This window comes from Polyodon spathula, chromosome 7, assembly GCF_017654505.1.
Source record: "Polyodon spathula isolate WHYD16114869_AA chromosome 7, ASM1765450v1, whole genome shotgun sequence".
Lineage (NCBI taxonomy): Eukaryota > Metazoa > Chordata > Actinopteri > Acipenseriformes > Polyodontidae > Polyodon > Polyodon spathula.
In genome coordinates this window covers 55,665,997-55,691,693 of record NC_054540.1, presented here as the reverse complement: position 1 = coordinate 55,691,693, position 25,697 = coordinate 55,665,997, and the positions used below count along the sequence as shown (strand labels likewise).

Here is a 25,697-nt window from a genome sequence, read left to right as displayed (position 1 = left end):
CTGGTAGCATGAGACACGCACAAACAGCGATCTAGCCTTACCTTCAGGATATAAGACATCCTCTACAGTAGTGAAAATGGAAAGAAAGAGAAGATGTGCATGAGAAAAGGCTGGTGAATAAAACAGTCCAATCATTTCACACACCCCCATCCTGTCCGCTGCAACCCCAAACAGATCAATTCCACCCTAGCTGGTGTTAGCACTGGTAGCAGTATCTGGAGGGGAAACCAAACGGATCTTCTTATGCAGTTCCCAAAGAAACTCAAGCCATGCAACCTCGCTGATAGAAATCAGTGTGAACTTGATTTACAAAACCAGACAGAAATAGATAGACTGCATGGAAAAACAGGGGAGAGAGACATAGGGATTTAGATATATATGTGGTTCAGACTCTAATTGAACGGTCCGAAAGAGTAAAATGTTGACCTTGTGCTTTAACATGTCAACTCTCAATTCAGAAATGATGTACCAGCAAGGAGCAAAAGATTATAGTCAGTTGAAAAAACAGTGCTTTGAAATTGATAGTTTGCAGATTTTCATCTCTCTTTGGTATATGGCGGAAAAGGAAGAGGTCATGTAGAATTTTTTATTTGTTTTTGGACGGCACTGAACTTTGCAGAAGAAAGGGGGTGGGGGGTTGATCTATGAATAATTACAGACACAGAAGTGGAGTCTCTTATTTGTACTTTTGCTTATTTGTACTTGTTTGCTGTTGGTTCAAAACCTAGAGAGTGCAATGGTGTTTTTGGATAGGCTGCCCGATTGTAGAAATAGCAACTCACGTCTCAGACTGACCAGAAGCACTACTTTTAAAACTGTGTCAATAGACCATTTAAAAAAACAAAAAAACAAAACAAAACAAAAAAAAAACAGCTTGTGAGAAAGCGATCAGGAAGAAGTCCTTACCTCCTTGTATCCCAGCGCGGCGGAGGGCTTGAGCGGAGGTGCCGGTCGCAGGCAGCTCAGGGACCAGGGCTTGGCCATCTTTGGGGGCTCCAGGGGGCATCGGCTAGAGGCGCTGAACACCTGAGAGAAGGTCTGGTGGGAGGGAATGCTGACAGCAGAGCTGGCCCTCCCTTCCACATTCTGCAAATGGGTTTAGAGCAAGTAACCGCAATGCAATATAGTACAATAAAATACAACATGACATTTGGATTTGTATAGCACAGCTAAGCAAGGACTAGATAGGCAACTGTCTGTCAGATACTTTTACAAAACCACAGGAACAGATGATATTAAAAAGTTAAGGACACAAACTTCTTATACTTTCTAACTGACGTTTAATGCACGTGACGATTACCTGATTACACAGTGTGAGCCGCCCTGGCGTTGACTACACAGGACTCGCCATGGATGGTCACTTAGCTTCACAACCCTTCCCCCCAATAAAGGCGGGCACCACAGAGAGGCTCTAACTCTATAATTGTGCAGAGCAGCTCAAATGGGTGTCTGGTACCTTTAATATTGTTCCTCCTGGACTGCCCCCTCTGGTGAGAGTGTGCAAGTGCTCCACCCACTCCTGCAGCTCCTGCTGGTTACAGCAGCACACGGTGATGCGCTCAATCATGTTCCCTGCATGGGGAAAAAACGATTTAGTGTTTTTGTGAACAAAACAGGAACGTGTTCTACCATATTTTCTGAGGCTTTACAAGTAGTGCTCTCAGCTGATGAGGATTCGTAAGGAAGGGAGAGGCACTGACCTGTGATTTCAAAGGCATATTGATTTGTCTCGCTGTCGTCAGTCTGTTTGGTCACAGTCATCCCTGTTAACGGCAATTTTCCCTGACAAAGAGATTAGAAGGCGGTCTTGTTTTCACATTGCAGATTAATTAAGTTAAATTGAACTGCATTATAAAATCACTACCAGCCAATGAAAATGTTAAACTAAAAAAATTCATAGTGCGGTAAAATGATTTTTATTACACCCAATTTTAAAAGGTGTAATAGAAATGAGTAAACACTTAAACTATGTATTAATGAGGCATCCATATATAACCTTACAGGTCATTAGTGTCATTTAATTACTAGGAGAATGGGAAACGTATTTTCTGAGCATTGGCATTCCATTTTACTGGAATACAAAACCAGAACAAAAACAGACACAGTACTCTACCTTCTGTAGATGAATGCAAAAAGATACATATCTGTATCGTTTTTAAAACGTGCAAGATCTGAATGACAAAGACCTGGACTGAATTCCACTTTCGCCTACTGTAAACGCAATGTTTCAACACAGTGGCCCCTGGTTGGTTTATTTATTTATTTATAGACCCTTCTAGATTCACATGTGAAACCGGATCACTGCAGGTCCGGTCCAACACGTGGTGGGGAAAAAAAAGACAACAAGAACATTTACTGAACCAGGAGCTGAATCTAAAGCTATCCATCTAAAGGACCGTCTCGTCGAGGGTCTGTTCTGTTCTACGAGCTACCCACCTACCTGGTATATGAACCCACTCATGCGCGGGCTGGCGGAGAGCATCAGAAGAACAGTGGGAAACAGCATGAAGTATCGCTCCTCTTTATCCTGCGTTAAAAAGACAACCAGGAGCTCAGTTTTGCATCTGTCCACATGCGACTAAAGTTTTATTAAAAATATGAAAACACAATCCTACAACTTATTTATTCTTTTAGTTTTTTAACAAACAAATATCAAATACATTTTTTGCCCCTAAAGTATAGGGCCTGTGCAATCCTCTTTAGTACAATGGTGTTTTTTTTTTTTTTCTTTTTTACAATATAAAATGTATCTTTCCAATAAGGGAGCTGTCAACTTGTTTTTCTTGGTTAACGTTCTTAATCGTCATCAGCATTTATGGATAATCCTGATAAGACTCGGGTCTTCGTTGACAGCGCTACATTTCCTTTTAATATGTCAACAATACTGGTGACTGTATGTTCTCTCTCACTATAAACATGTTTTCCTTTTCTTTTTTCAGTGAATTTATTGCAGGTTTAAGACTGTGGAATGAGACACAGGGGGGTGGTTTTCCACTTTGATCATTTAAATTAAATATAACCGTGGGAAGCTATTTTCTTGCTCTACTTAAATGCAAGCGTGTGTGAAACTAAGAAATTAAACTATGGATGATTTAGGTTTTTTTTTTCCACTGTGGTAATTTTGATAGATATTTAGATAATAGTGGCCTATGCAAATCCGATCTGATGATCTAGTTTTATTTCTCAGTTCTGATACCAAGGAGCCCTGCAAGCTGGCATACCCGGAAGCTTCAACGATATTCATTAAATATAAAAAAAATAAAAAATCAATTCAATTCTTCACCGCCAGTTGTTCCAAAGCAAATTCCTTTTCAATAAAAAATAAAAATAAATGGAGCACAAAACAATTCCACTGGGCAAATCTAGACTAAACCAGTCTGTCTCAGTTTTTTACATTTTATTTACTTATTTATGCATTCTTTTTTAATACATGTTGGTTTTCAAGTAAACAGAATACATTACAGTTCTATAAATGTATGCAACAATTTCGTTTTTGCAGTACCGAGTTAGTGTGTCTCTATTGTCTAGCTTCGAGTTCGGTCCTTACCTCGCTTGCCCCGCTCTGCACCATGACCTGCGACATGTACAGGACGGTGCCCAAGGACCTCATGTTCTCTCCTTCCCAGCCTTGGATCGGCTCCGATAGGATCTGGAGCTCCAGATTTTTTCGTTTGCGGAGATCCTGGCATTGCGTCTGCGATGTGAGAGAGGAGGAAGACGGGTATTTTATCAAGCATGCTTTTTTTTTTTTTTTTTTTTGCTTTGTTCTCTCTGTTCACAAACAAAGGCAAGTAGTGACAGAAACAAACAAACATGCAAAAGATGGAACATAACTGCAGATTTAAAATGCCATTTAAATATTCACATATGTGGTATGGAATTATTATTTTATGCCAGAAACCAAAAATATATATAAACTCTACTACTCTCAACCCACCTTTGGGTAAGGTTAAATGGGTACTGATTTTGTGTTCCGCAAAAAAAAAAAAAAAAAAAAAAAAAGGGGGGGTTTGGGGGGAGTTTGGGGGGAGTCCCCCTTTCTTTTCTCTAAATCAGCGTTTAACATTTCAATTGTTATGATAAAAGCAGCCTCCTAACATTCTACCAAAAGACTGTAACCAAGCATGCAAATCCAGTGGAATCACCAACCCTAATGTAACCTTTGATAAAGAACACCCCCTCATCAGAAAGACACAATGCGGGCCACTACCGGAAAACATCTGACTCACGTCTTCCCTGTGCATGTATACTGTCTGATGCACACATGCAAAGCATACTGTTTAGGTCTTCAGAAACAGCGGCATGTGAATTACAATCTCTTTCTGCGATCAACTTGTTTACTTTTTCCACATGTGATTGCTTTTCAAGGCACCTGCTGTCTGATTACAATGTATTGTTACAAATACACATATAAACCTAAAGACGAATGATTTCCTGCCAACTACGTTTCTGTTTAAAAACTGAAACTGTAACAAAAGAGTTGTGAAACAACTCTGAAGGTTATTTAAAGACTCTGAAGTCCACATTGAAGATGTTTCTTACTAGCTTTGTTAACATACAGCCGTGTTTTCAAATTATCCACTTAGCAAACAACTCTGATAGACAGGGGACAATAAATGGAATAAAAGAAGTACAAAATGTGTAGCTTCCTCGAACAGGACAAGTTTTTAGTGACCAGGACAGAAACAAACTTTTATTAAAAGCAGCTTCTTAACTTGGTGGCATGAGAAGCCAAGACGCTATTTTAAGTTACCAAATTTGAATGGAACCAAATGATCATTTTTGAGTAAAATAACTTGCAAGCCGTACAGAAGACAATAGCAGTTGTGATATTCTATTTAGGCAGTTTTTAATTCACTGCATGTGACCCGTGTGATTGGATGCTGATGGAGATGGATTAATGTAGACCACACTTTTACCAGTACCTCAAACAAACAGGAAGTCATCTTACCACAAGATTTTTGAACGCTGCTATTGCTTTCAGGATATCACTGTAGTCAGGATGTGACTCCTATTGAAAAATAAAATGAACTTAAAATGAAAATGCAAAAAAAAAAAATACAACTTGCCGTTTATGCTACATTACACACAGGTTTGTTTTCTTGCTAAACCCATTCAAGACGGACTCTCTTAGCAGCATTTTAAAGGCCTGTATGCACACAAATGCTTTTGCAAAGCTGTTAACAGCAGGTCTGGTATTTAATCCGATTCTACATACTCATTTTTTTACAAATATATATAAATTTGAAAAAGGAAAACCGCCGTGTACCAAAAAGCAGCAAAATCAAAAAGAAAAAAGGGGTAACGCTTTACATTGTGGCATAAATTACTATTAAATAGATTTGCAATTGCATATTAAATTAATATTTAAGACATGCAATTGATATTAAATTTACATTCAATTATTCCGTGTTACTTTCCATTAACATTTAAGTCAGATTAACTGTATTTTCAATTAAAAACATTTAAACAATAGAGAATTATTACATATTTTCAAGGGTACCCAAACCTAATATAAATGGACGTGACATGCAATTACATTTTCAAAATCGACATTTGGTTAACATTTAGCAAGAAACCAGCAACTGCATATTTATTAAATATAAATTTAACTTTAATTTAATATGCAATTGCATATCTATTTAAGATAAATTTATGCCACGTGCCAATATAAAGAGTTACCAAAAAAGGTAATGCAAGTGCACAAAAAATGTGAATAATTGATTTAATAAAATAGATATATACATTATATCAGGATGTTTCGAACCCCCCCACTGTTGTCTTACTGAAATGTCAACTTCAGAATTTATCAGACTGAAACTGGTAGATGACATTACAAATGAATAAAATGAAATTTCACCTGAAACTCAAATGCAAACTGAAACTTCAATGCAAAGGAAAAAAAGAAAATGAAGAAAATAATACTACATCCTCCCCTACTGTTTGCCTGTACAGCTAACCCCCAATATTGTGACAAGAAACCTGACTTCATATCTGCACATCCGAGCAGCGACAACAGGCTTCAGCTTCCTTTGTGTACCGAAAAGATCTGATCCGAGAAGCTGATAACGGGGCTACTTTCACACTTGAATCATTACAGGGAAGGAGCTGGTATTCAGCAAGGGTTGCATTTTGTTTAAAATGTATTTGAATTAGTCTTGGGGTAGTCTAGGTGTCACAGTGTTTGGTCTACAGTGAGTGAAGTAAGAATCTGGCTTTAATCACAAATCCTAAACAGATTATATATATATATATATATATATATATATATATATATATATATATATATATATATATATATATATATATATATACTAAACAGGTTTTCAGACAGGCTGCAGCGTGTACAACAAGGCGCTGTTACATAATGTTGATGCCTCCTGTTTAAATATTGGGACAAACTGTGGCTGACATTCACAGATCATAGGATCAGTCTGAGATTTTAAATTTTTATCCTAATTAAGCACCCTGCTACAGCAAAGGTGCAGACATGTTTCCATGTTTCTCACTGACCAGAAACTGCGATCAGAATTGGCGCTTTTATTTGGTTACTAACAGCTGAAGCCGTGATGCTACAAAGAGGTTTTCACAGGCTGATCCGATGTCCAGCGAAAAAATAATCTGTAGTTTTGGACAGAAATATATTTAATTTTTTTTTTTTTCATTGCTTTATATGGAGAAAAAGTGGCAACCTTGTATGAGGGCATCATGCATTTGCGTCTTCCAGGTCCCCACATAAAGACTAGAATAGATTTTTTTTTTCAGTCCCCATTATGAGGTGGCCATGTACGAAAGTGTTAATGTTAACAACACAGCCAGGGCTGGCTTACCTCAACGTGTCTCTCCAGCTCCTGCAGCAGGGTGGGGTACCTGTCCAGTCTCATGAAAGGCTTGCTCAGACTGGTGGTCAGGGTGAGGATCCCGGGGCTGCTAGCACCCTGGCTCTCCATAAACTTATCCAACTCCTCACTGGAAAGACAAAGCAAGAACAGTCCCCATTACCTTCACAGTATTGCCTTGAATACTGTACTTTAATGGAGGTAAGGTATGAAGAGATGTACCACTAAGTTACAATGCTACAAGGAGAAAACCACAGGCGAAAAAGAAAAAATTCAACAGAATTCTGCGATTCTCATAAATCTGTCAACTTTGTTTGGAATTCCTCCTCCTGTTCGTGTTTCTTCTATGCCACATGGACATGGCAGTATTTAAATTTGTTTTTAAATCTAATTCCACCAACTTTAATCATCAACACGAGGAGGGTGCCTGTACGTAGAAACCCACAAAAAGGTTAAAAAAGCCAAGATAACCTACTTAAAGGGTGCCTTTCCCAGTGTGGTGATGACTCACAATGTCTAGTTTCCCCTGTCTTAACATAATAACATTCCTCTAACCTGCAATCTAGCACCTGAAAGCATTTTTTGATTGCATTTATTAAAACGCTGATGACAAACTATTTGGGGGAATTTATGTTCTGTTTCACTAATAAATGAAAAACATTTCAATTGCACAAGACCGTTATTTTTGCACGATCAAAATTGACAGACGGAATTCATGAGTGTACAGTATAAAACCAGTATCTCAAAAGGTCTTTATCGCTTTTAAACCAAGGAATATATTTTATATGACCACAATATAGCGTCCGTCTTAGGTCAAAGTGAAGGGGGCCGTTAGATTTTGCCCAAGGCGTTTCTATAACACTGAACATATGAAGTTGCCAGCTTGGTTTATAAGACATTACCAGGGACAGGTGCGGTTGCGTATTTGCAAACTCATACAAGCTCTCCTCGTGGGGATGCTAAATTACAGGTGAATTCACCCACTACAAAAACACAGAATACATACTCCCAAGATCTACCCATAAACAAACAGTTTTAAATAAATACGTCTGAAGTAAATTCTGTGAAAACACTGTCGTCGTTTTTCCTGTCTGTGTCAAATTCTTATTAAATATAACAGAAAGGTTAACATTTCCGTCTACCTCACCGAAACCTGACGACAACCAAACGTGTTGCGTCCTGAGAAAGCCGCCAGCCACAGATTAAGAAGCCCTTACCCCGTGCTTTCCCCAACACAGACACAACCATCATGCACCCAAGTTACTATAAGATTGCAATTCTTAAACATCACCATTTTTGCCCTGCCCCAGATGGCATTACTCTCAAAATATAGTAAACACTTTTTTCCCCCCTCCAAGTTCTAAACTGAAAGCTAACCCTAACCCTAACTGATAACTTTCAAATGAACCAGCAGTTTTACCACTTAAAATGCAGAGGATCTGCACACAAATTTACATATTTTGCTGTAAACACTGTTGCTAGCTATGCAACACCTATCAAGTGGTAACTGAAGAGTCACGTACTACAAATCACACACATTGCGATGGCGGCTGTGAACAGAAACCGAAATCTTTAACTTGTATACAAGAATACATTTACAGCAGAATTTTTATTTAAAAAAAAAAGTTTCAGGTTTATTGCATGTATTATACAGTAATTACCCATTTATTCTATTTTTTTATTTTTTAAAAGGGATATTTCAAATATATATCCAACTAATAAATACATTTCTACGTGTGTTTTCATCATTAGAAGCTGCAGTGTCTCTCATACATGTTCTGTTTTATACTAAAATAAGATTCCTGGGAGAACCTTTCCACAGTTTACCCTTCTATGGCTATACAGTTAGTGTCCATTTATAAAGGGCTTTCTACATTGCAAGCACACAAGCCCTGACTGAAATCCCCTTGCCATTCTGAACTAAATTGACAGGCTACTGCACCCAGGGGAAGAAAAAAAAGAAACACATTTACAGAAATGCATTTTTTTGTTAAACCAATACCATTTTCTAGGAAGTACCTGGAGATCTGAGATATGGGGTTAAAGGACTCAACCTTCTTAAACAGATTAGGTACTTTCTGCTCTTTAAAAGAACGTGTGTGTATATATTTACACACACATTACCTGTTCAGTTCAACCACATCAATACTATACTGCATGAGTTAAAGAGCCGCTGTTCCTGTGTTTGATCTCTCAACAGCACTCTCAATAAAAGATAAAATTATTTCACCGTTACCAGGAACGTTACTTTCACAGACAGGTTGTGATGTCAATGTAGATCAAAGGGACGTTGATATCTGATATTCTTATCTTCTTTAGAATGGTGGGAGTTTTCACATGCGTACAAGCCAGGGCTGCGAGTGTAATGCACAGGTACACTGAGGAGCCCCTAATCATTGTTTTAACCCTGTGCACAGCCTGGACTATCGAGTTCTGAATCCAATCGAGCATTGCAGGATCGAGTTCAATAGGCTGGGGAAGACAAAGTCTTCAAGTACAGAGCAGCTGAAAGTCCTCTGCTGTGAAGAACAGCAATTCCCCAGACTTGTGCAAAATATTTTATAAAAATAACCCAGAGGCTGTGACAAAACCAAAAGCATGTCCAACTGAATGCTAATGAATAATACTGAATGGGTGTCAGTACTTCTGACCAACGCCTAAACGTATTGCTGTATTGTTCACTACATTTTATCATCAAATGCTAAATTAATAATGAATTAACTTGTCACTAATCCATTCAGCCAGTTTTTACTAAATGTATACAATTACAGATAAATGACAGTTCCATTTATAATTTACAATGACAGGGTGTCAATATTTGACTCTACCAGCAGGTACCGGACAATTTAAAAGAAAAGAAAGTTTGAATGTGCAGAGTGCCACCCAGTGGCAGTTTAGAAAAAGAAGTGACATGCAGTCTGGAGGACCACGCTTATCACAGTAGGCTTTTAGAAAAAATGAAATCTAATAAATCACGCTATAAACATATAAGTGTGTTTTGTTCGAGTACATGGCATTGATTATGAATACATACACTGTTTAAGTATGATCATATTGTAAAGTATTCCATTTAAAATATTTTAAGGATTAAGTCTCCCGGCTCGAGTCACAGACCCCAACTAGCACTAATATTGCAGGACCATCCCTCACGTAGTAGCCCTGGCTTACCTGTGATCAGTGAGCACACAGACTGCAGAGGGGTGGTTCGAGCAGTATGTCAGGTACAGGCACTTTATCTGAGGCATCAGGTTCAGCAAACAGCCACCTATCCTCTGCTGAGCTTCCGAGAGCCTGAAACACAGGGCATGTTAGAAGCTTCCCCGAAGCCTAGAAAGCTACCTGCGTCAATCAAGCTTGTGCATTCAGTGTGAAAACGCTCGACATATAAGAAATAGTTTGTAAAAAAAAAAAAAATGCCAAATATATGGGCCTGTTTTACAAAGTTTTCGATCCAAAGGCTGCAACCCTGTACTCCAAAATATTGAAAAAACAAATACAAAATCTGTATTGTTTTATAATTTTTTTCATACATGGAGATTTATAGCTTTAGAAAATTAAACCACTATATACACTACATGTATGTGTCTTTACTTGACATAAAAGGTACCCAAATACACAGGTTGAAGGTCCTTTTACACATTACTCCCCACCCCCTCAGATATCATCAACACACCCCAAACAAACAAACAAAAGTTGTGAAAATAATTATTTGCTTCACAGCACCTACTTTGTACATTCTTCCAAAGTTTGACAAATACTCTGCTGAAAAGTGAAAATTTCTTCCAAGTTCCCCATTAAACAAGTACCATCTGCTGTAGCCAACCTTCAAAAGAAAATGTAAACATGGAGTTACTCCACCCAATGGAAACATCAGGCTTGATACGTCAATCAGCAAACAGTTCAAGGTCAAACGAAGACCACGGATTACATAATAACTGTGGGCTGTGATCAGGACTGGGCTCAATTCCCTTTCAATCAATTCCAATTACTTTTTAAAATCAATTCCAAATCCTTCAAACTTGGAATTGATTTTAAAAATGAATTGGGACTGGAATTTGAGTTGAGAAAAGAGAATTGACCCCAGCCCTGGTTTTGATAAGAACGCCAGTGTGGCAGGTTTCATTGAACTCAATACCCTCATGCACCTCACACAACAGCCACTCTGACTTACTTCTCACTGGACTGCAGGGGCCTCAGGTAGCTGGTGAGCAGAGTTTGAAGCTCTTTCGAATACTCGCGTTCATTTTCAAGGATATCCTGCACTACCTGAAACAAAAAAACAAACAAAAAAAAAGGACCTTAATTATTTTCTGCAGCTCTTATACAGAACATAGAAGATTGCAATGCTTGGGTAGAACACTATTCAGACTTGAGACAAAAAACAGTATAAATAAATATATATATATATATATATATATATATATATATATATATATATATATATATATATATATATATATATAGAGAGAGAGAGAGAGAGAGAGAGAGAGAGAGAGAGAGAGAGAGAGAGAGAGAGAGAGAGAGAGACTTTGACTTTTAAGATCCTTTATTTAAATATTCCAAATAAAATCCATTAAAATTCAAATAAAGGTAAAACACAACAAAAGTTAAGATTCCTACTGCCTGAGCAAAATTTAAAAAATCCTAAAATATATCGTGTTCTCCTTAAAAACAGATTTTAAACAAAATAAAAGGATCATTAAAAAATCAATATTAAACAGTGTTTTTTTCTTTGTTGAAAACAGATAAAAGCCAAAATAAAACACTGTAAAACAAAAATTAAATAAAATTAGAACAAAAACTGGAGCTCCCCCTCCTCACTCACAGCACACAAGGCGTCTCCCACACACCACCTCTCCTGAAAGTCCTCCAGGTTACTGACCAGTTTAAAATACTCAAACTCTACTCTGATCTGGCTGACCACGAGCACCCTGAACTGAACCACTAAACTGGTCAGTCCAGAACCAGAGAGTTGATTTTTCCTTGTCTTTAAAATAGCCAATTTTGCCTGTCCAAATAAAAAATTAATAAGAACACACCTGTTTTTCATTTTAAAACTGTATAGAACCCCAAAAATAAAAAGCTCCTTACTAAAAACGACCCCTAAATTATTCAGGATTCCCTGCAGTAAATTAAAAAGTGGCCGCAGCCTCTCACACTCACTGTAGGCATGAAAGAGAGTTTCCTCTGCTGAGCAAAAAGCGCACTGCTCACTGATGCTGGGGTCCACTCTATGGAGAAACCTGCCTGTGGACACAATGCAGTGTAGAATCTTCCACTGCAGGTCCCCCACTCTCTTGGCGAGAGGCGGTTTGTACAGCACCCTCCACACCGGCCTGTGCCCCTCCTCTACAGCCAAGTAAGCTCGCCACTTAGAGTCTACCAGACCCCTTAGCCTACTATACTCTGTGGCTTTAACACACAATTTGTATATCTGTTTTCCATTCATTGTGTGAAAGATCATTTCCTCCACATTCTGCAATTTAAGCAAAGTCCCTCCATTCTCTCCACCGCCCTCACCTTCCTCACCTACTGCTGGTGACACGATCATCCCTGGAAATAAGGAAAGCTGTCTCTGCTCTGTGCCTCTGGACAACTCCTCCCTCAGGACTGCCTTGAGCCGCGGGGAGAGGCAGCCCCTCAACTCACCCATCAGTCTTTCTGCAAGCCTCTCTGAGTGCCAGCCTAGCTGTGCAGTTAGCTGGGAGGCAGTTAGCCAGCAGGAGAGCTCAAGGTTTAACAGGTGGACCATCCTGGTTACACCTGCTTTTAAAAAACTGGCACAGAGCGTCATCGACTGGAGGAACTTAACTGGAAAGAGTGGATTAAAAAATAGGGGCTCCTCAAACAGGTCCTGCCCTGTCAAGGACTCCACATCCCTTTCCACCCTCACCAGCTGCCAGGCTTTTAAAATACTTTGATAAAAAGGAGGAAGTCCTGCTTTACTAAAACTGGTGTTCTCAATTAAAAACAGGTGTTTTCCTAACCCCAGCCCCCCAAATCTATTGAGAAGGAAACAGGCCAGCCTCTTCCAATGAGCCTCCTCCTCAGTGTACAGGAGTCTCTGAACCGCCTGCAGTCTGAAGGCTGCCACCCTGCTGGCAATGCTGACTAGCCCCTGCCCCCCCTCATCACTAGGGAGGTAGAGGACTGCCGGCCTCAAACTGTGTCTCCCGCTCCAAAAGAACTCCAGCAACACTCTCTGGATCTCCTTCACCAGGCCCTGGGGTGGGTCCAAGCATACCAGCTTGTGCCACAAGCTAGAGGCCACCAGATTATTAATAACAAGCACCCGGCCCTTGAAGGACAGTTGAGCCAGCAGTCCCTTCCACCTCTGCAGCCGCCCCCTCACCCTATCCAACAAACCCTCCCAGTTCTTTTTCATGTAGTTTTCTGTTCCGAGGTGCACCCCCAACACTTTAATACCTGTTCTGTTCCATTTCAGCCCCTCAGGCAGGAAAGGAGGGGTGCCCTCATCCCAGCCGCCTGACAGGAAGGTGTCACATTTTGCCCAGTTTACTCTGGCAGAAGATGCTCTCTGGAACTCATTTAGAGTCTGCTGCAGCGCTTGGACATCTGCATCCCCCCTCACAAACACAGTCACATCGTCTGCGTAGGCAGACACCTTCACTGTGGCAGAGGAGGGTGTGGAGGGCGAGGAGGGCACTGTCCATCCAGCTAGCCTGACCCTCAGCAGGTGCAGCAGGGGCTCTATAACCAGTGAATACAGCATACCAGACAGGGCACAGCCCTGCCTTATACCCCTGCACACTGGGAAGGGCTGACTCAGCCCATTGTTGATCTTTAAAATACTAAAAATGTTGGAATATAAAAGCCGAATATAAGAAATAAAACCAGGACCGAACCCGAAGGCTTCCAGTGTATGAAAGAGGTAGGTGTGGTCGACTCTGTCGAAAGCCTTCTCTTGATCCAGGGAGACCATTCCTACATTAAAATCACAAATATCACTTACAGTTAAAAAATCTCGAATAAAAAACAAGTTATCAAAAATAGAGCGACCCGGTATACAATATGTTTGATCCATATGTATTACAGTTCCAATAACACTTTTTAATCTATTAGCGATTGTTTTGGATAAAATCTTTAAATCAGAACATAAAATTGACACAGGTCTCCAATTTTTAAGCTGGCATAGGTCTCCCTTCTTGGGCAGCAGTGTAACCACTGCCCTACGGCAGCTAAGAGGCAGTTCCTTGTGGCTGAGGCTCTCTCTCAGAACCTGGAGCAAATCCTCCCCCATTATATCCCAGAAATTATTATAAAATTCTGCTGGCAGTCCATCGATCCCGGGAACCTTTCCGCTGGAGAGCTGCTTGACAGCGGCGGTCATCTCCTGGTGGGTCAGCGGTGCGTCCAGCTGAATCTGCTCCTTCTCACTGAGGCTGGGTAACCCCTGGAGCAGCCGCTCAGTGTCCTCTATGTTGCACAGTTCTTTATTATAAAGTTCCTTGTAAAAACGCACCGCCTCTCTGCTGATTTCCTCCCGGGTGTGCAGTTCTTTCCCACCAGGAGTCCTGATACAACACAGCTGTCTACTGTCCGCTCTCTTCCTCTCCAGGTTGAAGAAGAAACTAGTGGGGGCATCCATGTCTCTCAACTCCATGAATCTGGAACGCACAATCGCCCCCTTCACTCTTTCCTTCAGCAAGCTCCCCAGCGCGATTTTCTGCTCCTTTAGGTTCTCCAGGGTCTGTTCTTTAAATTCTGAATTTAAACTTTCCTCTAGGAGGAGGATTTTGGACTCCAGTTCTCTCACGGCTGTGTTCAGTGACCTGGTTGCATTTATAGTATATTGTTGACAAAAACATTTAATTTGTATTTTGCCAATGTCCCACCACTGTCTTAAATCTTTATATTGTGCTTTTTCTTTTTTCCAAATTATCCAAAAAAGTTTGAATTGTTGCTTAAATTTTACATCTTGTAATAATTTTACATTGAAATGCCAGTAAGATGCTCTGTGGGGTTCTGATTGAATTAATACTGTAATTAATAGACAGTGGTGGTCAGAGAGACTACTGGGGATGATTCTTGCTTTGATAAATTTATTTAAATCGTTTTTTGAAGTATAAAACCGGTCTAGTCTTGCTCTATATACACAGTCTGTGTGATACTGAGACCAGGTGTATTGTCTTGAACTGGGGTGCAGGCATCTCCATATGTCAACCAGGTCACTGGACTCTAACAATGCAGCCAACTCTCTGGAGGACTGAGGGTGTGGTTCATCATTATTTCTATCAATATTAAAATTAACAGTACAATTAAAATCTCCTCCTACTACCACCACATCATTATTATTAATATTAAAAAGAGCTTGCTTTAATTTCTTAAAAAATAAAATTCGTTCGCCCCCTCTATTGGGGGCATAAATATTAATAAAAACATACACTGTACTGCCCAGCCTAGCTCTTACTTTTAAAATCCTCCCTTTCTCGATTTCATCTATATCTAGTAAAACTGCCCCCAGGCTGGGTTTAAAAAGCACGGCTACTCCTGCACTGGTACTAGCGCCGTGACTCATCACGCACAGCCCCTTCCACTCCGCTCGCCACGCCTCCTCATTCTCCTGATCCGAGTGCGTTTCCTGCAGAAACACCACCCCCGCCTGCTTCTGCTCTAAAAACTCGACTAGCTGCGCCCTCTTAAAAGACTGTCTGCAGCCGTTTAGATTAAAAGAAATAAAAACGCACCTTTCCATCATAGCTAAAAAAACTAACACACTAAAACAAGTAATAAAAGAAGTTTCATAAAACACAGCCATTTTTAAACAAGAGATTTTGAACCACTTTTAAGATCCTTTTTAATTTTCTGAACAATTTTTTTTAATCTATAACGTTTTGGCTGATCAAATTCTTCTATTGTGGCTTTCCTTGTTATAACGTGAGCGGAGTGGAGAAATAACCTTAGATCAGGGAAAAAACTCTCTATTTCTACTCCCCTTTTCCCTTTTGTTTCTATCATAAAATCATTTACCTGCTCAAGCGTGTATAACTTTTTCTTACTGACGGGTTGGCTATCAGGGATGTCTGAGATAAGCGAGGAGTCAGAGAGCTCCCCCTCCATCTCATCCGCGCTGTCCTCTCGCTCGCCCCCGAGAATCCGTTCCTCCGCAGCTCCCTCCGACTCCCCGACACCGGTCTCTGCTACAGCCGGCACTATTTCAGGCGGCTGAGATTCAGCTAGCGGAGAGTCTTGCACCGCGCCCGGCTCACCCTGCGCTGTGCTCTCTTCCTCCGCGTTGGGAGGGACTGACGCCCCGCCTGGAGCCCGCAGTCTCCCTGTCTGCACGGGTTCGGAGTTCTGCACTGGCTGCGCTCTGCCATCCGGCAGCTCTGCAGCCTTCCGCTGAATTCGTGTCTTTTTCGCTACTACCTTGAATGATTCTTCACCATTCTCAGTAGTAGCGGTATTATCCTCCGAACCCGTCAGTGACAGGCTGCGGCTGGGTCTCTTTGTGCGAGGCCGTGGTGTTGGTGGTTCTGCTCCGGTTTCCTTCTGGATCGCCCCCTCCTCGGTCAGCACGGGCTCGCTCTGCGGCTGCGCTGGGGGAGCCGACTCTTCCTCCCGCTCACCCCCAACACCCCCGACTTCCTCCCCGCCAGCATCGCCCTGATCCTGCCCTGTCTCCGCTCTAGCCTCCTTTCTCGGGCAGGCTTTCCTCTGGTGTCCCTGTTCTCCACAGTAAAAACATCTCATCGTTTCGGAACTGACAAAAACTACACAATTCATCCCTTCCACGTTAAAATTCCAGGCAACATTAATGACTTGGTTAGGATCATTTAGTAAGACAAACGCCTGCCTTCTAAACGACATGACGTGCCTAACACTGTTATTTTTGCACCCCAGCGGGATTCCCTTAATCGGGGACACCAGTTTACCAAAACGAGCTAAATTCTTTTCTAATTGCTCATTTTTTAAAAACGGAGGCACATTAGAAATAATAACTTTCGTAACCGGGGTTACTAGAGGGGAAACCTGAACAAATTCACCTTTTACTGTAAATCCTTCCTCTACCAGCTTGTGTACCAGAGACACCTCCACTAAAAATATTACCAGCGCTTTATTCATTCTTGACGCCGACATAATATTTTCAAACCCCACCACCTCTCCTACTGCCAGCAGGCACTCCTCCACCGAAACCCCGGGGTCAGGCAGGCAACGGACCCCGTGTCGGCGGGTGAGAGCCCCCAGCCCTCCTGAACGAGACCCCATAACGGGATCTCCAAACACCCTCCAAACAAACAAACAAACACACACACACACCACTAACCTACGAACAAACAAACACACAAAAAGAACAACTAAGTAACTATCAAACAAACAAAATAAATAAATAAATAAATAAATAGATAAATAAATAAAGTTTTAAATTTCCCGGTCCTACCGCACCGGCGTTCCACCTCTCTGCAAGCCCTTCCCACAATCCTCCACGAGAGAGAGAGAGAGAGAGAGAGAGAGAGAGAGAGAGAAAGAGAGAGAGAGGCGTACTACAAACATCACAGATCTATGGCCTATAATGTCATCAGAACCCATGTGCAGTGCCATGCCATAGCTGCAGCTGCAATCCTGGGAGCAAGGCCGGCCTACAATAACACCACAATGTGGGAATCAAGAGCAGAGAGTGTGAATACAGGTTTCTTCAGATTTTAAATCCTAGCCTGTGAACAATCATGACCAAGAATTCCTGCCAACGCCGTTTTGTTTGGGACGACAGCAATGCTGTGCCCATTAACCCTTTACGTACTGCAATAATGACTTACAACTCAAATGATTAATTTCACCTGCAAACTGACAAAAATTCTAATTTTAAAGCATCTTTTTCTTTGAAGATTATGTTGCTAAAGTGATATAGTGCTTTGTTCTGGAATGAGGAACTCAGAACAGCGCCCCAGAGGGGAAGGACAGCGTCAGGTGCACCACTCGTACTGGTACACACCAACTTACTTGGGGACCCTCCTCCTTCTCAGATTAATAAACATCAGATTAATCACAACTCAAATGTAAATTGTTTTGTGTAAGGTTCAAAAGAGCCATACCACATTGTAATAATTCTTTGTAAGCTGAGGTGTGTCGAATCCCTTCAGAGCCTTGGGAGACACAGGTTTATCTGCACAAAATTACACAGAGAAATAAAAAGAGGATTACTACAGCAGTAAAGATCACTTTACTGTAAAATAGTTCAATAATAATCCACAACAAAACGTAAGAGCATTTAAATGGGTGCCAGGCGATACGTCTCAAACAACACTGATAATGTGGCACGACAAAAACGAGTAGCATATTATACAAATAATACCTAGCAGACCATTATATTAATGTGATGCCGACATCCGAAATGTCTTTATAATATACAGTTACCCTTATGTTATCCTTTTAAAAAAATGTGGGTCAAGCCACAGGGGGTCTTAATTGCCAGCTGTGACTGTGGTGATGCAGGACCACTAAGAGTCTGGCTAAGACCACACATAGATCAATGTGTACTTGAGGACATTTCCACAACTCCAGTCAAAGGGACCCGGTATTGGGGAAGATAACAACCCCTCCCTTTTTACCTGATGATTTGATCTCTCTGACGTAGTTACTGGGGAACCAGCCCGTTCTTCCGTTCAGGTTGCCCTCCCACCAGCCGCCATCCTCCATGCGCGTCACACAGATCACATCGCCCTTGGAGAAGGAAAGCTCGTCCTCGTTATTCTGCTTGAAGTTAAACCGGGCCTTCACCACCGCCTGCTGCTGCTGCTGCTGCTGCTGAGCCCCGTTCTCCGTCATTTCCTTAAAGAAGAGAAAAAAATACAGGGTTTCAAACAGCTCCCGGACAGTTTACATTCTTATACATATTTAAAAAAAGCACGTACATCAGCTCAACAATGTCAGGGACCTAAACTTGAACTAGAATCCCATGCAAAATCATCTCAAATATATATCTTCTTGTTCCTATTCACACCCACACTTATTGTATAGAAATTGTAAGTGTGCAACAAGCCCAGAAAGGCAAGTGTCACAAACTGGTAACAATGAGCACTGTGGCATCCCATTTCCAGTCGGGTGGTTCTGACTGGTGTGGGGACTAAAGCCCAGAACAAGGGGCGCACCCCTAATGACTCACAGGGTCACACACATTGCGGCAGTGCCAGCCGAGGACAAGCGGGCATTCAAACTCAGGACCTCAGAGCTTAGTCCCGGGTTTGAACCACCAGCTACATTCATCTTCACAACCAGCTTGCGGTCCTTGCTAGATCCAGCAGAAAATACTCTAACACTCATCCAGCGTACTCTTAGGTTTAATAGGGCTTAAATCGCAGCTAGCTTCACATCTCTTTGGTCCAGCTGTGACGGCTATAATTCATTTTTGTTCTTTACCCCGTTTCTTGATTGTCTGCGCAAAGACTTGGTGGCTCTGGAAGACAATGCACTCTGGGAGCAGGCAGGTTGGCTATGACTTTGCGAGTTGGAGCGTTGACATGATCTTTCTACTATTCGATCTGTTGAAAAAAAGAAACAGTCAAAAAAGAAACAAAAGGAGCCGGGAGGCTCAACAAATTGAGGACAATACCAATGTATTTATTTTAGAGTTCAATGTTTTGATTCGTGAACGCAAAAAAGACACACTGACCCATAACTTCAAAAACAAAAGCGAGGGTAAACTTCTGAGCACTGATGAATACTACTTTTTAAGAATGATTAAAAGATATAGCCATCAAATTACTGTTGTAGGCCCACGTGAAAACGAGCTCGGGTGGGTCTCAGCTCTTCAGACAGGTGTCCACGTCACAAACCAGGCTCTCTACAGACAGCTGGCGCCTTGCTCATTGGCAAAGGAATTAACACATGGTCTTGTTCTTAGTTTGCTATTTAATTCTACAAATCTTCCCAATGCTGGTATCAGACTTCCAGCTTTGCCTTTCAGTTTCTGATTCCTGTACTCTTATCCAGTTGTGTACAGTATTTGATATCTTTAAAACAGCAACATAACATTGTGTCACTTTACACTTTACTGCTGTAATGAAGTTACTTCGCCAACTAAAACAATGAGAGAAAAAAAAAAAAAAAAAAACACTACAGGAATCTATCTGCTTTCAGCAACCAAACAAATGACTTTGACAATTACATGTTACTGGTATACAGCCAGGGCAGAATTATGATCCTAATTTAATTCTGTATACTTTGTTTTATTCTTTTGTAAAACAGCTGTAATAAAACTCCCACACAAATTAAGCCATTTACTGTGAGAGCAATAACAGTACTAAAATAAATCTATTGCAGCACTAAGCATCGTGGAAACACCGAAAGAAAACTGTCGATCAGCAAATAGAGTCTTAAATAACGTGGTGTATGGCGGACAGGGTCTGAGATCTCCAGAGCAGGGCGGGGCGGGACAGGGCAGGACTGACCGCAGCAATTACCTATGTGAGCAGTCAGTCTGTCAATTGTGCAATGTCTTCAAAACAGAGAAGACCACTGCTCAGAGAACAGATCATACATGTAAATATAGTTTTCGTGTAAATTGGAATTCTGCATATTCAGTTAAAACAGTTAGTCAGTTTGTTATGTTGTATGCTCTTAAGAGTATGCACTGCTACACCATTAGACAACGTGTACTGGGACACGTTGAGTTCTGAACCAGATGTACAGAGAAACATCCTACAGAACAGCTGTTGTACCAGGGAGGTCTCCAACTAAAGCACTGACCTTGCCTGACCCTGCTTAGCCTCCGAGATCTGACACAACCAAACAAACAAACACATATCAGAAGTAAGAAAAAGGACGCATGTGGCGTCTTCTCTCTCATGTGCTGCAAGGAGAGCAAGCAGCCCAAAACAACATTTATTTATTAGGTTAGGCACCCCAGGAGCACGTTATACACAGGCCTGCATGACTTTCCTTCAGCGCATAAGTGATTTTGCATAAGAAAACCTTCTGAACCCAAAATACAAATCTCTAAAGCAACCTATAGCCAGCAATAAAACTATATAGGTTTCAATAAAGAGAATGTCTGTTCATCTGGATTACCTTGATATTCTATTTCTAAATAGGAGCCATCTATTGTGGCAATCTTGAAAAAGGACAGGGAATGATGCAGATTGTTGGCAAGGCAAATCCAGCTGAGAACAGACAGCAAGCTCCCGATCAGGCTGGCACGACAGTGCGGCTCACAAACTGTCTCGCTGGGGAAGTGAGATAAAGTCCAGTGTCTCACGACAGGTCCCACAAGTTCAAGTCAGTTATCCAGTCAGGCAGGGTGGCAGCTTGCTTGAAGTAGAGCTATCTACTCAAGAAGTAACTTTACTATTGCTATCTAGATTTGCTAGGCAGTTCCACAGACGAGAAACCATACTGGGTAGAAAGTCAACTAAGTCACATTACAGTTAGCAATGCATGCAGCTTGCTATGCAGTGACTAAGGCAAGCATTTGGCTGAGATTCAGATATCCATCCAGGTTTAATTACCAAGCTGTACAGTGGCTCTTTTCAGACAATATGCACAGAGGTGCTACAATGGCTTTTCCACAGCACAAAATAGGTTTGGCAGAGCTGTTGCCAAGGCACTTTCTATTATTAGAGCATTGTACAGCACTGAGGAATCAGACTGGACTGCAATCAATCAACTACCAGTTGTTAAACCAGGGATGAAATAATAAATAGAAAGTTTACAGAATAAACTGGGCACCCCTTTTACAAACCTTAGGAGATCTGCATGCTATATACTGGTTGTTTATTACAACATAGAAGAATTCTGTAGATTAGATATGGTGTGATATTTCCGTTAAGGGCTCATACAAGAGGAGTGTAACTCAAGACAGTTCAGTTACACAATGGGGTGCCAACACATTACAATAAAGCAATGTATGCTGTAAATAAAATAATATTAATTTTAATAGTGAAGCACACAGAGCTATTGAGGGAGCTATTGCTTGATCTATGAAAGGCACCTTTGTGTTCTGCGAAAGACCTGGACGGAGTCCAGCACAAGTCACTTTGCATAAGAGTCGATACAGACACCACGTTGCAGTTATTTTTAAGCAATGAGTTTGAATGGCTGATGCGCTGCTTTACTAAAATCATGCTGTACAAAATGTCACTGTGAAGAAAACACGGCAATAAAAAAAGCTAGTGCATTATTTATACTGCTCCTGGGAACAGACTGCAGGGCATGCTGACCGTCAAGACTAGAAATGAAAGGTCGGCAGTCAACAAGGTCCAGTCCTTTTGTTTGATCAAAGCAGGACTTGAGCATACAAACGTTTCAAAAAACACGCTCTGCTATTACCTTACCCTGTGTGGCAATGTTGACAGCCAGAAGCGTATTGAGCACCTTGCTGAAGTTCTCCCCTGCATACAGGTGTTCTGCTTCAAACCCCTGCCAGAACAGAGGAAGAGTCCTTTAGCAAAAACTACATACAAAGAGAACACTTTCAAATGAGAGATGATTCCCTGCTCACTTGAAGATTTAAAAACAAGAAACCTTTTTGAACACTATATACACTGTACTAGACTAGACAAAGACACATAACACAATTGCAGACTTGGCTTCTAATACTGAGGTGCAGTACAGGAAAAATGTGACTCCCATTGCAGTTTAAGCAATACCAAATTTTTCCTGTGAGTGTTAGTGGTGAGTCTCTTATAAAACTAAGGTGTGTCTAATTAAGCTCACACTAAAAGCTGGAATGGTTCAAACTGCTAAGCAATGGAAGACCCTGCAGTATGTCCAGTTCAAAATACATGCAAGTACGGGTGTCTCAACTACATTGCTGTCACCAAGGGATAGAAATCCTTACAGGGTACAATCATTACAGCAGTACCTCCGACAAAACTAACAAAAGACCTGCTGATTCGAACTGTTAGCTGGAAACTTTGCAAACAGGCCGTGGGGTCTGCTGCTTCCTCTTTGTCAACTTCAGAGCAGAAGTGAAACGCATTGCTTGCATTTGGGTGCATTTGGGTGCATTTTTTAAAAACACCTTGTATATTACAGCACTTTTTTTTTGTTCAATGACAACAGAACAAGATGTTGGGATGATAAGTATCACCACCCATGAATGGATGCACACTGGCAGTGCCGATTTCATTTCGATTCCAGTTACTGTGGTAGTGTACACCGGGGGGACCCAGGGACTCAATAAGCTGACAATCCTGGAACATTTCTCAAAGGGTTCAGCTGCGGTCAGTAAGCAGCATTTGTTTTGGTCAGATTACACAAACAGGAGTTTTCTACTCTGTTGCAATCAATAATAGGTGGGCTTGCCCCACTTCATTGATTTGTCAGGTTGCTTGGCAGAGAATATGTGCATGCGCAGCACCTTCCTGAAACCAGCCAGCAAGCCCCCCCCGTTTGGGTACCTCTGGTTTAAATCTTAACATACTATGCCTTACAACAAATAGGGGCTTGTGACATACATGTACAGCAGTATGGGGAAGACTGAAGTAATATTAAAAACAACGCACTCACAAACACGTACACGCATTTAATACAAACAGTCCCATTGGCTATGCGAAGCGAAGGTTACTAACACTGTAACATGTCCTGCATTACAGTACAGAAGTAATATTGCGGCTCACTACTACCCAAAGCGTGCATATTATAATTGAGATCAGCCAATTCCGCAACACATCTCGCCCTCGTGTTAATACAAACTACAGAACATTTAATAAAACTAAACAAAATATCACCGAAAACTGCCCTCGCTGACTCGTCGTACAAGGTTTAAAACACATTACACATTACAAATACAATAAAAACACAAGTCTTGCTGATGCATAACACTAGAATTTAAACTCACCTCAATTTTTAACGCTGAACAGCCTTTGAGGAACTCTCGTATGTTGGTCAGACAGTCTGCCTCGCTTTTCGGTTCCTGACAGAACTAAGAAAATAATAATAATAATAACAGCAAACTGAATCGCAAAAATATACACATTAAAACAAGTGAGAGCTTGCATTTTCACTCCATCATAACTGATATCTTAAACACACACTGACAACACGTTTCGCGTCGCTTCTGCCACAGGTGTGTGTTGTTTTGGTTCAGTTAGGAAAGTAACTGAGAACCCCCCCCCTCCTCACACACCAGGAAGCTGTCGGGAGGATGTGACGCACAGTGCCGGCTGAAACATGCGGAGAGTCCTCAAATTGAAGAGTGGGTGACTTCCCTAAATTATTAACACAACTGCCATCGTTTACAGTCGCGGGAATAATGTACAAGGCTGATTACTTCATTTGTATCCAGCCCTAATCTAGGTCGGGGCACACGATATCAGTTGTACTGTTCCTGTAGGCAGCAGTACGGTGCATGAGCATCATTTAGCTGCGTTTCTGTGCAAAGCAGTCAGTTTCTATAAGGCAGTAACAGTAACTAACACTGCTTACTTTGACAGTGCGCGGTAATACTAACATGCGCGCTTGCCGGGTTGTTAAAGGGCCCAGGCTGATTCCTGCTGGTGCTGATTCAGGTCGGCTAAAATGATTAAACATTTTACTGTTGTATTTGTGTAAACAACGAGGTTTGCTCTTTCTCTTTCTCCAAACTCCAGTCATGATGCGAAACTTGAGAAATAACAAAAAAAACTTCACCCCCTTTGCTGTGACGTGCCTAAATAAGCTCAGGTGAAACCAATTGCCTTCAGAATTCACACAGTAAGTTAAATAGAGTCCATCTGTGTGCAATAAAGGTGGTTCACACGATTTCAGATTAAATACACCTGTCTCTGTAAGGTCCCGCAGTTGGGTAGTGCATTCAAAGCAAAGACAGTACCATGAAGACCAAGGAGCTTTCAAAACAACTTTGGGATAAAGTTGTGGTAAGGCACAGATCAGGGAAGGGGTATAAAAAGATTTCAAAGGCATTGAATATCCCTTGGAGCACAGTCAAGTCGATCATTAAAAAGTGGAAGGCATACAGCACCACCCAGCATCTGCTTCGAGCAGGCCATCCTCCCAAACTGAGAAGCCACCAAGAGGCCAAAGACAACTCTAAAAGACCTACAGCGTTCCATGCCTGAGAAACTATCTATGTGTCAAAAATAGCTGAGATACTACACAAATCTGGCCTGTATGGAAGAGTGGCAAGAAGGAAGCCATTTCTAAAAAAAAAAGGCCATGTAAAATCCCGCTTGGAATTTGCAAAAAGTCTGTGGTCCAATGAAACAAAAATTGAACTATTTGGCCTAAATGCAAAGTGTTATGCCGGGGGCAAACCCAACACAGCACATCACATCACCCAGGTAACACCATCCCTACTGTGAAGCATGGTGGTGGCAGCACCATGCTATGGGGATGTTTTTCATCAGCAGGGACTGGGCAGCTTGTCAGGGTAGAAGGCAAAATGGATGCAGCTAAATACAGGCAAATCCTTGAGGAAAACCTGCTTCAGCCTACAAAAGACCTAAGACTGGGACGGAGATTCACCTTTCAGCAGGACAATGACCCCAAGCACACAGCCAAAACGACACTGGAGTGGCTTAAAAACAAGAAAGTGAATGTCTTAGAGTAGCTCAGTCAAAGCACGGAGTTGAATCCGATTGAGAATCTGTCTCAAGACTTGAAGATTGCTGTCGACCAACAATCCCCATCCAACTTGACAGAGCTTGAACAATTTTGCCAAGAAGAATGGACGAATATTGCAAAGAACGCTTCATTATGTCTGTTTTTAGTGTCAGGGTGGTCGCGTGGTGTTGAGTTGGGGGATGCGTCCCGATGAACAGTTTCCAAAAGGATAAACCAATGTTCTCCAGTTTAACTATGTTCTTATCCTTATGTATTTATATCCTTTATCCTTAGCTCATTTTATATTCTTAATGCCCGTTTTTTTTTTAATGATTTCTAAGTATACAGTCTTTTTAT

The 25,697-nt window shown here is 41.3% G+C and overlaps 1 protein-coding gene across 3 annotated transcripts in view; it reads right to left on the bottom strand.

Annotated features, from left to right (window-relative positions):
* LOC121318866 (rho guanine nucleotide exchange factor 6-like) overlaps window positions 1-25,697 on the bottom strand; it is a 31,683-nt gene that overhangs the window by 4,490 nt on the left and 1,496 nt on the right. The window contains exons 2-17 of one of the 3 annotated variants that reach the window (XM_041256002.1): window positions 23,638-23,721; window positions 22,130-22,214; window positions 19,218-19,339; window positions 18,410-18,629; window positions 17,894-17,964; window positions 11,011-11,105; window positions 10,567-10,662; window positions 10,008-10,130; window positions 6,831-6,969; window positions 4,952-5,011; window positions 3,548-3,694; window positions 2,441-2,527; window positions 1,701-1,782; window positions 1,457-1,572; window positions 907-1,086; window positions 42-62 (exon numbers count right to left, since the gene is read on the bottom strand). In XM_041256002.1, the coding sequence (XP_041111936.1) occupies window positions 42-62; window positions 907-1,086; window positions 1,457-1,572; window positions 1,701-1,782; window positions 2,441-2,527; window positions 3,548-3,694; window positions 4,952-5,011; window positions 6,831-6,969; window positions 10,008-10,130; window positions 10,567-10,662; window positions 11,011-11,105; window positions 17,894-17,964; window positions 18,410-18,629; window positions 19,218-19,339; window positions 22,130-22,214; window positions 23,638-23,721 (1,728 nt within the window). Of the gene's footprint in view, window positions 1-41; window positions 63-906; window positions 1,087-1,456; window positions 1,573-1,700; window positions 1,783-2,440; window positions 2,528-3,547; window positions 3,695-4,951; window positions 5,012-6,830; window positions 6,970-10,007; window positions 10,131-10,566; window positions 10,663-11,010; window positions 11,106-17,893; window positions 17,965-18,409; window positions 18,630-19,217; window positions 19,340-22,129; window positions 22,215-23,637; window positions 23,876-25,697 lie in introns of those variants that run through there. The other 2 variants (XM_041256004.1, XM_041256005.1) reach the window with 2 other exon arrangements.